Source organism: Callionymus lyra, chromosome 9 (assembly GCF_982586985.1).
Source record: "Callionymus lyra chromosome 9, fCalLyr1.hap1.1, whole genome shotgun sequence".
Classification (NCBI taxonomy): Eukaryota; Metazoa; Chordata; class Actinopteri; order Syngnathiformes; family Callionymidae; genus Callionymus; species Callionymus lyra.
The window spans coordinates 23887033-23902019 of NC_141826.1; the positions used below are offsets into that span (position 1 = coordinate 23887033).

General features: G+C 38.5%; 1 protein-coding gene across 1 annotated transcript; it reads right to left on the reverse strand.

Moving 5' to 3' along the window:
* Nucleotides 1–3202: 3202 nt before the first annotated feature.
* On the reverse strand, nt 3203–11576 carry LOC148072332 (uncharacterized). Its single transcript, XM_087798662.1, has 3 exons — nt 11483–11576; nt 10931–10944; nt 3203–4313 (listed from the first exon to the last, which is right to left on the reverse strand). Exons 1-3 carry the CDS (start codon nt 11574–11576, stop codon nt 3342–3344), a joined length of 1080 nt encoding a protein of 359 aa, XP_087654788.1. The 3' UTR covers nt 3203–3341.
* Between the last annotated feature and the right edge of the window lie 3411 nt (nt 11577–14987).

Genomic DNA, 14987 nt, shown 5'->3' on the forward strand with positions numbered 1-14987 from the left:
ATTACGTCCTCTGCAACTGAAGGAACCTTTTGACTCCTGCGAGATCACAATGATGACTGAGGACGAGAGGATACGGTGTCTACAGCCGCTTTTATAGCTTCATTTTTTGGTTGTTGCAATTAAACTTCCTCCCCTAGATGGCAGCAGACATTACGTCCTCTGCAGCTGAAGCAACTTTTTGACTCTTGCGAGATCACAACGATGACTGAGGACGAGAGGATACAGTCGATTCCAGCAGCTTTTAAAGATGATGTTTGGACATATTTTGATTTGAAAACAAATGAAAGCAGTTAAGACTTTGTCAAGAGTCATGTGGTCTGTAAATACTACAACACCAGAGTCAAGTACTCGACAATACTACACATATATACTTGTTACTGCAGTATCAAATTATATCGTATCTTCATAACATGCACAGGTCAACCAGATAGAGGAAAGAAAAGTAGTAACTCCCTCCTGATACTACTCTGTCTGCCACCAGCTGGAGAAAGGCTAAACATTCTGATAAATATGTTCACATTGGCAAAAACACAAATATCCACCATTAACAGAAATTATTCCAAACACAGCTGTTTCCAATTTACCTCTGAATGCCCACTTAGCAGCCTGTTAGCATTTCCAAAAAATATTTGAAGTGGGTCCAGTGTATGTTTACAAAGAACTGAGGTTTTAAATAGTGGTAAGATGTTTGCGTCTATTAAAAAAAAACATTTTTTCTGCCAAACCAGGGAGGTCATGTGATCCTTGGTGTCAAATAATGTAGTGGTAAAAATAAAATATATAAAGTATTTCAGTGTCATCATAATATTGAATTGTTTAATTTAACATTTGAAAATACAGTTTTTTTATATATATATAATTTAATATATCACACGACGCGCAGATGATCAAGAAGTTCTGTGATCTGTTGCTACTGTCTGATGACACTATTATACAAAGATTTCTATATTGAATTCAAAAGACTGAATTAAAAAACTTTTGAATTTAGAGATTTTATCTGTGCATAATTGGAATTATGTTAATAATATTCACACATTTTTTATTTAATTATTAAAAAAAAACTAATTCAAAGTTTCAATATAGAAACAATTTAATAAAATTATTCAAGAAATATAGTAAAATGTTGAAAATAACAAGTTTATAAATGTTAAATTCAACGATTAAATATTCTGATGTCACTGACATACTTTACTGAGGCAACATTTATGCTATTAACAACATTAATAGAATGATATATATATATATAAATAATATTTCAAATGCTAAATAAGGTATGGATTGTTTGAACTGAAGTCATTGAACTACAGTAACCAAACACTTAAATAAACTCACTTTTCATAGTTTTCATTTCAAGATAAATAAAGAAATAAGTCTGAAAACGTTGTAAAACGATACACGTATTATATGGCAATAGTTTAATCTTACTTCCCGTCAAACACAAGTGTAGCGATGTCGACAATTTGGGCAGTTGCTACGCTAATTAGCGGGAAGTTCTCGACCTCCTCCGCCGGCTGACAGAATCAAAACTCATTAGAAGTTTCACAAAAAAAAACCCTGCAAGATTTCACCGAGCGTTTTATTTTTGGGTCACTTAATAACCCTCCATTTTCTCTGTGTGTTCAACTCTTTATGTTGCTTATGAATGTGCTTCAGTGTTTGTTGTCATGTACATGAACCACCGACGCCTCCAGCCGTCGAGCACGACTGCGGCGCTAATGACACGAACCCCACTTTAAATGCTAATTTCACACTAGCATGATATACATTTACGTCACTTTTGCTGACAAAGCAATCAGGATTCAAAGCACTTTTCTCGTTCCGTGATGCGTTTATGTGTAACATTAATTTAAGAGGAAGCTGGTTACGAACCCGTCACTTGATGTTTTTGTATTTCTTTGAAATATTCATCTCATTATTCATTCATTAGCTGGAGCTAGCATCTTTACATTTCAATGAGTTTGGCCGCTATCGCTACTCGAGCGAGTTAGCGTGATGTATCGTGAGAGCAACGTTGTTTTCGTTGAAAGGTTGAAATAATTTGAAATATTTAATATTTGTTATATTTTAAATAATTCAATATTTGTTATGTTTTAATTTCAATTATTCAATATTTGTAATATTTTAATTTCAATTATTCAATATTTTTTTATTTGTAGCCTTTTAAATTCAATATAAAAAAAGTACATGTTGACGTAGTTTAACATGTTTAAAGTCCAGACGTCAAAACAAAGTTGATACTTTGTCACGAAAATATCTAAAGTGATGCAGCAGTGACTCCAGTGACTCGGTACTCCTTTGGTTTTGTCTGGTGGCTCTGTTATGATGAATTTAAAAGGCTTCAAATTGTTTTATATTGAATTTACGCTATGAATTAAAAAAAATGGAATAATTGAAATTAAAATATAACAAATATTGAATAATTGAAATGAATTCAACCTTTAAATATTTGAAGAAAAAAAATGAATTCAACCTTTCAATATTCTGATGGCATTGATTTACTTCCACACTCTGCACCGTAGTATTTTTATTTGCCATCAATTAAACGCACTGAGCAGACTTTTTACTGATGTTTACAGACACAGAAGAACTTTATTTTGGAGAGAATAAACAACATTATTAACAAAGGTAAAGATGTTACAAATATACATTAAAGAACCATTTTGTTCACCTTATCAAGCGTCGTCAATGGATTCTCTGGAACATCTTTGTCTCTCACCTCATGTTACCAAGAGTTTCTGCTCGTAAAGGTTTTCAAAATAAAAGAGCACGTAACAAAATAAAAGCATTCAAAATCCTTGCATTTACAAGTGTAGAAATGTTTTTTGCTCAGAAAGATGGGAGACATTTAGAAACACTGTGTTGTCAAATACATCATTATTGAGATTAAAAAGGAGATTATTGACCTTGTTTTCTGGAGAAAACGTTTGAAAAAAGAAGAGAGATCATTGAGAAACATGTAGAGAACCAGACTGAGGAGCAGAAAGAAGGAAAACAGGAAGAAAAAAGTCAGAATAATATGTGACGCACACTTGAGTCATGGACTTCATCTCTACACAAAGAAAACTTGAGTCTTTTATTCAAGGTCAATGGTTCAACTTTATTGACACTGAAGATAAAACAAGAGTCACACTTATTAAGGTAAGGTAAGGTAAGGTAAAAGGTAAGGTAAACTTTATTGAAATAGTTTTTTCCAATAGCCAATACATACAGCAATTTTTTATTAAAAAAATAACAAATAAATCAAAATAAAATAAGAACAAGAACATAAAGAGAAATAAAGAGATTACAAAAAAACAGTCAAAGAAAGATTCATCCAAACACACGTGGATCATGTTGTTGCCTCAGAGAGTCTCTGGCTGAACATCTGCTGACGCTGGAGACACATCCAACATCTCCACTTCCTCCACAGGTACTGGGAGCTGCTCTCTACTCCTGCTCCTCCAGACCACAACAACAACAACAACAACACACATCATGAAGATCACGACACTGAGAAGCACAGATCTCACTAGATGGTGATCAACCTCTGGCTCTCCGAACATTACGAGGGTCATAGATGTGAACACACAACGTTTATCTTTCGTAACCACACACCAGAACTCTCCGCTGTCTTCCAGAGAGATGTTAGTGATCACCAGGCTTGGGCCGAGGTGAGGGATTCTGTCCCTTTGTTCTTGATTTAATACACGTGATGGTCTTCCTTCAGTTCTGTTTGTCTTCATGTACCAGAGAATCGGATGAGGCCGTTTCCAGTCACCGCATTGTAAAGTCACGTTCTCTCCTCCAGTGAAGAACACTTCAGCAGGCGGGTCAGACTCAGGACACACAAACAGGAGGTACATATTATCCTGATCACACATGTATTCACCTGTGTTGTTCAAGGTCAGTGATGGAAACATCAGAGTGTGGTTGTCACTCTCTTTGAATTCCATCACTGAACGAATCTTCCATACATGTGGTTTGTTTCCACTGATCTCAGAGCAGTTTAGCTCCAGACTATCTCCCACCCAGGTGTGAATGTAAATTGGCTGTACAGAACCAACAAAATGTTCCAGTACTTCACATCTCCGATTCTGGTTCTTCTCCAGACAGTAATAATTGAACCAGTAATAACTAACGACAAACGTTACCAGAAGAGATGGTTTGTTCTTTACTTGCTGTAGTTTGTGTATTGAAGATGTTTCATCATCGATTAAATCTAATTCAAAATGTTCTTTTCTGCGGTTTTCATGACCTGAAGCCCACTGGACACTCTGGTGTCCAGTGCTGGACCTTGTTCTTGGTCCAGCACTGTTCTTGGTACTGACCCGAGTCTGAAACCTTCAGAGGGTCTGTTCTATAAGAAGCTCTTCTCTGAAGACTGGAGTCATGATGCTGTGAAGAGTTCCACAGAAGTTCCTTCTCCTCACCGATCCATCTGGAGATCAAGCAGACGTCATCAGCTGTTTTGTTCAGGATGAAGTGATGAGAGTATCTTTCCATCTTGAGGATCTCAGCGAGGATGTTGTTGGAGAAGAACGCCACCAGCAGCAGGATCAGTGCAGCCATGTCTTCGTCTGTGAGTGAGAGTGAACTCTGCTGCGACTTCGTGATGTCAATCTCTTCACCATCAGCGGCTTCTCGCCTACGATTCCTGGAACTAAGGCGATAACATCAAGAGGATGTTCTGCGTCTACTTCCTGTTCGCTTTATCAGATGTGAAGCAACAACGCAAACTGTTGTGAACTCACATGATTCACACTATTTTAATGCAATAAAAACATAATTACTGTTTCATTCAATCATAGTTTAAAGGCATATAATAGCATAAATGTCCTCCAATATTTTTTAACCTCTTTTAAAAATGACCGGCAAGTCGTCTCCGAAATAAACCAAAGTAAATCAAGGCGAAAAAAATTGTCAAACGTAAACTTCAAAAAAGTGACCTCACTACGAGCTGGTGTTTAGCTTAGAAATCTATTCGCTCCAAGCTAAAGTGGAGTCCAGCGGAAACTACTATATGTCCATTTTCATGCCATCTGCAACACTCCGATTGGTGAGCTCCACAGCTTCACTCCGATTGGTGAGCTCCACAGCTTCATTCCGATGGTGAGCTCCACAGCTTCACTCCGATGGTGAGCTCCACAGCTTCACTCCGATGGTGAGCTCCACAGCTTCACTCCGATGGTGAGCTCCACAGCTTCATTCCGATGGTGAGCTCCACAGCTTCACTCCGATGGTGAGCTCCACAGCTTCACTCCGATGGTGAGCTCCACAGCTTCACTCCGATGGTGAGCTCCACAGCTTCACTCCGATGGTGAGCTCCACAGCTTCACTCCGATGGTGAGCTCCACAGCTTCACTCCGATGGTGAGCTCCACAGCTTCACTCCGATGGTGAGCTCCACAGCTTCACTCCGATGGTGAGCTCCACAGCTTCACTCCGATGGAGAGCTCCACAGCTTCACTCCGATGGTGAGCTCCACAGCTTCACTCCGATGGTGAGCTCCACAGCTTCACTCCGATGGTGAGCCCCACAGCTTCACTCCGATGGTGAGCTCCATAGCTTCACTCCGATGGTGAGCTCCACAGCTTCACTCCGATGGTGAGCTTCACTCCGATGGTGAGCTCCACAGCTTCACTCCGATGGTGAGCTCCACAGCTTCACTCTGATGGTGAGCTTCACTCCGATGGTGAGCTCCACAGCTTCACTCCGATGGTGAGCTCCACAGCTTTACTCCGATGGTGAGCTCCACAGCTTCACTCTGATGGTGAGCTCCACAGCTTCACTCCGATGGTGAGCTCCACAGCTTCACTCCGATGGTGAGCTCCACAGCTTCACTCCGATGGTGAGCTCCACAGCTTCACTCCGATGGTGAGCTCCACAGCTTCACTCCGATGGTGAGCTCCACAGCTTCACTCCGATGGTGAGCTCCACAGCTTCACTCCGATGGTGAGCTCCACAGCTTCACTCTGATGGTGAGCTTCACTCCGATGGTGAGCTCCACAGCTTCACTCCGATGGTGAGCTCCACAGCTTCACTCCGATGGTGAGCTCCACAGCTTCACTCCGATGGTGAGCTCCACAGCTTCACTCCGATGGTGAGCTCCACAGCTTCACTCCGATGGTGAGCTCCACAGCTTCACTCCGATGGTGAGCTCCACAGCTTCACTCCGATGGAGAGCTCCACAGCTTCACTCCGATGGAGAGCTCCACAGCTTCACTCCGATGGTGAGCTCCACAGCTTCACTCCGATGGTGAGCTCCACAGCTTCACTCCGATGGTGAGCTCCACAGCTTCACTCCGATGGTGAGCTCCACAGCTTCACTCCGATGGTGAGCTCCACAGCTTCACTCCGATGGTGAGCTCCACAGCTTCACTCCGATGGTGAGCTCCACAGCTTCACTCCGATGGTGAGCTCCACAGCTTCACTCCGATGGTGAGCTCCACAGCTTCACTCTGATGGTGAGCTCCACAGCTTCACTCCGATGGTGAGCTCCACAGCTTCACTCCGATGGAGAGCTCCACAGCTTCACTCCGATGGTGAGCTCCACAGCTTCACTCTGATGGTGAGCTCCACAGCTTCACTCCGATGGTGAGCTCCACAGCTTCACTCCGATGGTGAGCTCCACAGCTTCACTCCGATGGTGAGCTCCACAGCTTCACTCCGATGGAGAGCTCCACAGCTTCACTCCGATGGTGAGCTCCACAGCTTCACTCCGATGGTGAGCTCCACAGCTTCACTCCGATGGTGAGCTCCACAGCTTCACTCCGATGGTGAGCTCCACAGCTTCACTCCGATGGTGAGCTCCACAGCTTCACTCCGATGGTGAGCTCCACAGCTTCACTCTGATGGTGAGCTCCACAGCTTCACTCCGATGGTGAGCTCCACAGCTTCACTCCGATGGTGAGCTCCACAGCTTCACTCCGATGGTGAGCTCCACAGCTTCACTCCGATGGAGAGCTCCACAGCTTCACTCCGATGGTGAGCTCCACAGCTTCTCTCACCTGATGCCATGTTTAGCCAAAGCACAAGTCAATACCCAGTCAGAGAAAACCCAATTAACCTTGTGACTGTAAACACTGACGTTTTCTGCAACACTACAAATGTGTTCAGGTCGGCCCCCCCGACCCCTGCTGATGGGGACTTCGGAAAGAGTTTCAGATTTCTTGGCTCACACATCTCAGAGGATATCTCCTGAACTACAAACACCACTACAATAGTCAAGAAGGTCCAGCAGCGACTTTACTTTCTGAGGATACTCAGGAACAACAACCTGGAGGAGAAGCTGCTGCTGACCTTCTACTGCTGCTCCATCCAGAGTGTGTTGTCCTACTGTAGGACCATATGTTACTGCACTACAGCGACAGGACTGTACTACGGAGGTACTACACTCCTGCCCTCTGTCCACTCTGAGTGACATCTTGACCTCTCGCTGCCTCCATCATCCTGAACCCTTGCTAACCTGTTCCTCACCTGTTCACCTGCTGCCCACTGAAGGTTCAGGTCCCTCAAACACAAAGTTTCTACCCTCAGCTATATGTGAATTGAATAAACACAAATAAGGATCAATAATAAATATTTGTTCACATCTCAGAGCACCTTGAAAAAAAAACATTGCACTTTTAATAAGGAGACAATATTATAAAACCTCTAGTCACTTTGTTTCTTACTTTTTATACGTCTTTTTAACCCTTTTATATTTTTACTTAAATAATGAATGTGATTCATTCAGTGCAGGAGAAGAAATGATGAAACATAATTATAGTTCACATCATTTATCTTCACACACAGACAACATTACATGTGTTTGTTATATAAAGAAAGATTGAATCAAACATATTCATAAAGCATCAGAATAAGACGGATCTATAAGAATCACGGTTACAAACAGTAAATCAATGAAATGATCAAAATCCACTTCATCAGTGGAAAGATAACACCCTCTGGAAGTACAGTTGAGGAGAATGATTCCAGTCAACAGCATATAAACGACTTGAGCCAACAAAACTATTGGTGTCCGACACTGAAATATGTTCGTTTTGATAAAAACCACAAGTATAAAAAGAGCTACATATTATCTGCAGGATCAAAACAAGGAGGAAAAGGTCAAATGAATGCACATAGAAGAACGTTCGCCAGCGAAGAAGTTGATGAAGAGTCACGTGTCTCTGTTGGGCCTCTTGAAACTTTGTGATCCTGCCGTCAAGCTCATCTAATCTCTGAAATGTAGAAAAACACCAAACACCCGCGTTTCAACGCATCAGTGACGTAGACGATGGTAAACATCGTGGGAGGAAACACGTTTTTTTTTCCTTTCTTTGAAATGTTTCGCAATGATGGCTTTAAAATAAACCTGATATTGGTATCATATATATCTTATTGGAGCGATCGTGAAGAACAAGTTAAAACAAAGTTGATACTTTGTCATGAAAATATTTAAAGTGATGCAGCAGTGATGTCATCATCTGATTGTTTATGCAGGAATGATCCAGTAACTCGGTACTCGTTTGGTTCTGTTGCTTAAAAAAATATGTTATATTGAATATAAAATGCTACGAATTAATAAATATTGAATTGATTGAATTAATTCAACCTTTAAATATTTGAAGAAAAAAAAATTCAACCTTTTAATATTCTGATGGCATTGATTTACTTCAATTAAAAACTTTAAAAAATATAAATACAGTAGATGGACTTGTGCAATATTTCTGTGTGATTGTTTTTGTGGTTTTTTTTGTCTTGGCAAAAACAAAGAAAGAAAATTACGTTAGGAATCACAGTTGATGGTTCTTGTATTATTTATATGTCAAAGTAACCGGAAACAATCAAGAATTCAACCAAACAAACACTTATGGTCATTTGAGGCACTCAAAGTACAATTTATTGATTGATCTTGATTGATTGACATTTATTCTTCCCACATTTTTGTTTAAGCTTTACATACACATATTTGGATATATAGTATTAAACCATAATAAAAAAACAAGCCAATAATCAATAAAGATAATAACTTAAAAACAGATAACAGGATAATAATTCGAACAACAATACAACATTTATAACAAGACAATAGTGTAATGTACTGTTCTTTTTTAATGCACACACTATAGAAGAACTAATTTCATTTTTTTTTTAAAACATTTTTTTAATTAAAAGATTGAATCTGTAATCTGGGCGAACAAGAGGTTACTAGAGTCCATTATGGTGTAATTATGGCTTCACTCCTCCAGCCAGCTGTTATCACACCCCGCTTTGTCTATACAACGAGTCTCTTGGAGGTGGATATGTCCAGGATTGATGATGCGCAGTGACTAACCTGCATGCTTTGACCAATCACAGCAGAGTGGGTGTGGTTACAGTCAACAAGATTTAATATCCTGAAAAATAAAGTGTTTTCAGTGGGCGGGGCTTAAGATAATTTTCCAATGTGAATATTTCAATGAAAGGAGAGTTTTGTACAAACGCACACTGATGATACAATAGAGTCCAACAACACACATTTAAATCAACACATTAGTTGAACTTTATTTCGACTCACAACCTGTGGTAAAATATGCACTTTTTAATCCGTCAAAATGTGGGAACGGCAACACAGGAAACTTTTATAAATCCCTATAAACAAATAAAAGATTGGATCATCAATGAACACATTTGTAATGTAAAAAACTTTAAACCTTTTCAAATGTATTTAAACGTACACAACCTATAAAACTTCCTCTAGATGATCTTTAAAAATGGTGGAGATTCATCCCTGTTGTCGAATGACGTACATTAGTCAGAAAAACAAAGTATCACATGTGAGTATTTTGCTGTCAAAAGTACAAAACCAGAAAGTTTTAGCATCATTTACCTGAAAAAACAAAAGATTGCTGAAATGTCAGGGTCGCAGGTGCGCGGTAACAGGAAAACATTCATTTTATTAAAACGATTTTTGCCAGAGCTGTTCAATTTGACAAAAACAATCCGAGAGAAAACCTCGTTAAAAGAAACCGACTCTTCTCTTGGTGTCGGTCACGATTCGGTCGTCCAGTATTTCTCCATTGTTTCCTGCTTCTCTTTGGATTGATTACATGTGGCGTCGTCCTGCCTTCACTGAGCCGCTGGTACTTTATTCAATTTTTGTTTTCTGGTCCGACAGCCAACGTTTCTGAAACCTTTGAACTGAAACAACACAACAGTAGTTACATCTATGCTTTCACTTGTTTTCATCATTTTTGATTCAGTTTTATTTATATTTAAACTATAGTTGAGGGTTATTTTTCTAAAGAAACTGGACGTTAGCAACTGTTAGCACAATAGCATTGTCTTCCAGATTCATGTGCTGGATGCTAGCTTAGGTAGCACAGAAGCTAAGTGTTGTCGATGGATCTCAACCAGCTTCTTTTCTTTCTTTATCAGTTGAAAACACTTTTATATCCACAATTAGACGCAACACATCAGGTTGTTGTTGAAGTTTGGCTACTTCGTGTTAGCGTACGCCGCAACATTTTGAACTCTTGTTTGTGTTAGCATGAGTTATTCGTCTGATTCATAAGCGAATAGTTTTGCTTTTAAATCCTGATTTCAACAATGTAGATGAATATAAGTTGATTTCTTTGTGTTGACCCCGAAGCTGTTGAAGTTGTTGTAACAGTGATTACCTCCATCTTCTCCTCCCACCACAGACTCTAATCAAGAAACAGCTATAAATGGAAGCTAAAGGCGTTTTTCCTCTTTTCCGCCCTGACTTTAATGTGTGTTTGCGTTTCCTGTAATTACTGCACAACATTTAATTGCAGGCTGATGTATTCGTCAGACCCTACACAAGCATTACAAGTACTATATTGTTTCTGTAAATCTATATCTAACTTTATATCCATCTATTTGTCCGCCCATCCATCCATCTTTCTATCTATCCCTATACAGTATACTGTATATACAGCATATACATTAAATAATGTCAAGTCCACCTCTTGTTCAGGTTCTAAAAGGACACAAGAACAACTCAAATGTTAAACTCAATCACTTTTATTTTTTCCTTTTGGCTTCTCAGTATTTAGGTTGTGAACCTTTAAACAGACAAACACATTTTAATTATCCATTTAAACTAAACATTTGTAATGAATTTTAAATGAATTTAAACATTCAAACATGTTAAATTCATTCAAACAATGAAACATTTTCAAACATTCATTCAAAAATTCGAATATTTTGAATTCATTTGAACATTTTAATCAAATATTTTAAATGAACTAATAAGCACAAAATATAATTTCATGAATTTTCCGAAACTTTTTAGTAAAGCTCTGATATTTAATTTTGTTCTATTCTTTTGAATCTTTTACCTTTAATTTTCCAAACTCAACTGAAATGTTATTTTTAGCAAAACCCATTAATCACAAAATCAATACAGTAAATGCTGCAATGTGTTCCTTAACTAATAATTACTTAATTTAAACATACATTTGAACATCTCAGAAGCATTTCAAACACAATGAAAGTAGATAAAAGATTTCACCGACCATTGGCGTCTCTGGACTGAACCCATGGTGGACCTGGAGCGTCTTCTCTCTCTGACTGACTGAGACCCTCCATGACTTCACAGGTGCTCGACATTAGTGCCAATGACTGAAGCAGCTGGTTTGTTGATGCTGATGCACTCTGGGAAGTGTGGTTCTTTGACACATTCTGAGATTCAGCTGAACATATACTGTGTATATATATATATATCTATATATATAGATATATTGTAAGGAAATGACAACTTTACTGTAATCAATCACCTAGATTTAACACACATTTCAAATAGTCACTTGATTAACTGATAATCTTACATATTTAATTCATATTAAATAATCCTATTCTTGCATTGCATTCACTTAAACTAAACTCAGGTTCACAACTCAAAGGCCGAGGTCACAAAGCCTCACACACACAGAAAGATTAAACAATCCCAGATTCCAGGAAGTCTGGACACCTGTTTGAGAATTCACTCTGAAGGACACAAGTCGCTGGGAACAGATTCTTGAAAACAACAACTTTTGGTAAATTTCCACTACGATCACGTGCGACCGGCCATCTTAGAATCAAATGTTTACACTTACTGACCAATCCTACATTCACATTTGACTAGAGGCGTTAACCTGAATATTCTACTATAAAGATCCACCATTTTGTCTGATCTTTGCGTTCTGGCATTCGAAGACGTCTGCGATAGATCTCTCTGCTTGCTAGCGCCCGTGTTCACGTAAGTTTGTCTCTGACTTTTGCATAATTCACTAAACGAGCATTTTTCTTAAACTCATCCATGTGTCTGTCCTTCATTCCATCACCACGTACGAGGCTGGGGAGGGGTCGGTTCATGGAAACACAAAAACCCCTAACAACTTGGTGCACGTGACCCTTGGCGTGGACTGATGGTTTGAAGGCCTTTTCGATTCCGAGACGAACTCTGAGCTGATTGTTCTCCAGGCAACCAGGCCGGCAACTATACCTTACTTCAAGAATCAGGTGAGAAAGATTTTATCTTATTTTCTACATAGATTTTATAATCTATAATCTAAAATTAAGTTTATATTTGGTTAGGAAAAGATTACATATATATTTTATATTAGTTTTGGTTGCCTGGAAGAATAAACGTAAGTCTCTGGTTCTGTCACAAATTTAGATTATATTTCTCAATAGTGCTTTTATAATCTGATGCTCGTTTTTTGAGGTATTGCATGGTCAGTTGTTGTTTGTTGTTGTATTAAGTGTAGACGACATTATCGTGTCCCGGGAAGAAGAAGCATCGTTGAAAAAAGGAAAAAAACGTTGATTAGAATTTAAGTTGAATTGATAGGCAGAGGAGACGGTTACACGACCTGGTAACCCTTGAGAATTCTGAGTAGGGGTGGAGTGTAGCTGGCTCCCTCTACAGGGCATCTGACGTTTTTCCAGATTCTTAAACTAGTTAGGATGCTTGGCCAATGGGTGATTATAGTAGACGTACTTTTTCAGTAAGCCAAGTAGCTATCATTAATTTGGGGATGTGTGGGATTTGAGCGGGTCTCTCCCAATATCCTGGTCTGAAGACTCTGCCAGCCGGTGTGTAGGCCAGTTAGATCTCATTGTGTTTCTGTGTCGAGGGGCTCCACAGGTATTTGGCAGTATAGTTAGGGCTAGTTAATTTTTCCGAACAATCACGGTGATGGATAAAGTCTCATTGATGATTAGTTTAGAGTTAGTTCGACGGGGGTTGAAATAGAATGGATGAGTTGAGAGGTCTCCTATCCAGGGTGTTTTGAAACTGATTACGGATCGAGAGGCTCTCCAATCTGATTTCGACACTTTAGACACGACAGGCTGGTCAAGAGTCTCGTTCCACGTAGCATAGTGTGTCTCTCTGACCTGTTTTGGTAAAATACTGTTGTCGTCGTATTGTCATGACATATTGTTCTGTTAAAATTGTCTGTGTCTGTATGTTTGTATCTTTTGAATCATTTTTTCTCGCTGCAGTACTTGTAAAAATGATCATTCATTTGTGTGAGATCTCTGACTTTCTGTGACTCAGCTGAGAGTCCAGGTTCGTGTGTCTTTGGACACTATCTCTTGCTGATAAGAACTGCTGCTTGGCAGACTTGTCTCTTTAGCTGCTGCAAGTACGAATGAGCTCCGAAAGAGTTTTTCCTTGTTGGTGGGAGTGGTTTCGCTTGGAGGTTGAACTTTTAAGACTTCCTTCTTTTCCTCACCGACCCTCCCGTTGTATTCATGTCTTCTTTAAACACACATTCTTACGTCATCTTGAATTCTATTCACTATTGGGTTTGATTACTTAATTGAGGTATATATGAATATATACAGTTAATTACTGGTATAATTGGTTTAAGAAGAAAAACAAACCAACTCACATTTCAATTTTCTCCTTCTTCTGCTGTGTTCAATAACAATAACACAATTGACATTGATTGTTGGCACAGTGTTGTATGTATTAATGATCTTGATCATCCTCTCTTCATATTTCACATTGTCAATTGATCAACTCACAATTGGTCACATTGAGTGTAACTTGGTTGTTTTGTGTTGCTAATACTGCTTATCTAAAACAAGTGTGTGACTGACTGCTTGCACGTGTGTACGTTTGTTGATATCTAGTTCCTGTTTTCTCTTCTTCTACTCTCAATTTCGGATCTTTGGTGTTGTATTTGCTATGCTGCCCCCTGCTGGTTTGCTCTTTGTTTACTTCCTAATTGACTTTTGTTCTGACTCAATTGGTGTAATTATTTAATTATTGATTAATTGAATCAATTGCAGTTTATTCTGTTTTCTTAGTTTTTCAATTATTACTTTAAATACATTTTATTATTTTAACAATTAGTCATAAATTATTCCATTTTATTTTTATTTTTATTTTTTATTATTATTAATATCTTAGTTTACTATTTGTTTTATTTTTATTATTATCTCGGATTTTATAATGGATTTTAATTAGTTAATTGAAGTTTTGGTTCTTAATTTAGATTTTTAAATTCTTCATCTTTTATATTTTCATTTAATTTTTTTTTTGTTAATCTCTTCTTTACTTATTATTATTTCTAGCATTATTATTAATATTATTAATATAATTATTAATTTGTTCTATTCATTTATTGACCTCCTCTTTTTTAAGACAAAAGTAACTTTTACTACAGGTGACAAGTTAAAGCTCCTGACAGGGAAGAAAATAAGAAACTTTAAACTCTGTTTTTTAATTTAATGGTAAATCTTATGAGTAGGTTACTCACATCAATGATTTCTGAGAATTCATAATAAATAAAATAGCTAAACAAAGTGCTCTTATTGAGCTCTTGAGCTAGCTTGATACAGCTAATTAAGATTCAAATTAAAGACTTGAAAGAGCTTCTCTAAAAAATAGAGAAGATGATAGATGATGATAGTTCTAGGGTCCTATCATAGCTCCCTATTGGCCACTGGCTGGAGTGCATGGGTGTGGCAGGAGAAGAGGACGAGGGGATGGAAACAAACAAAGAATGTTGGTCAACAATGGCG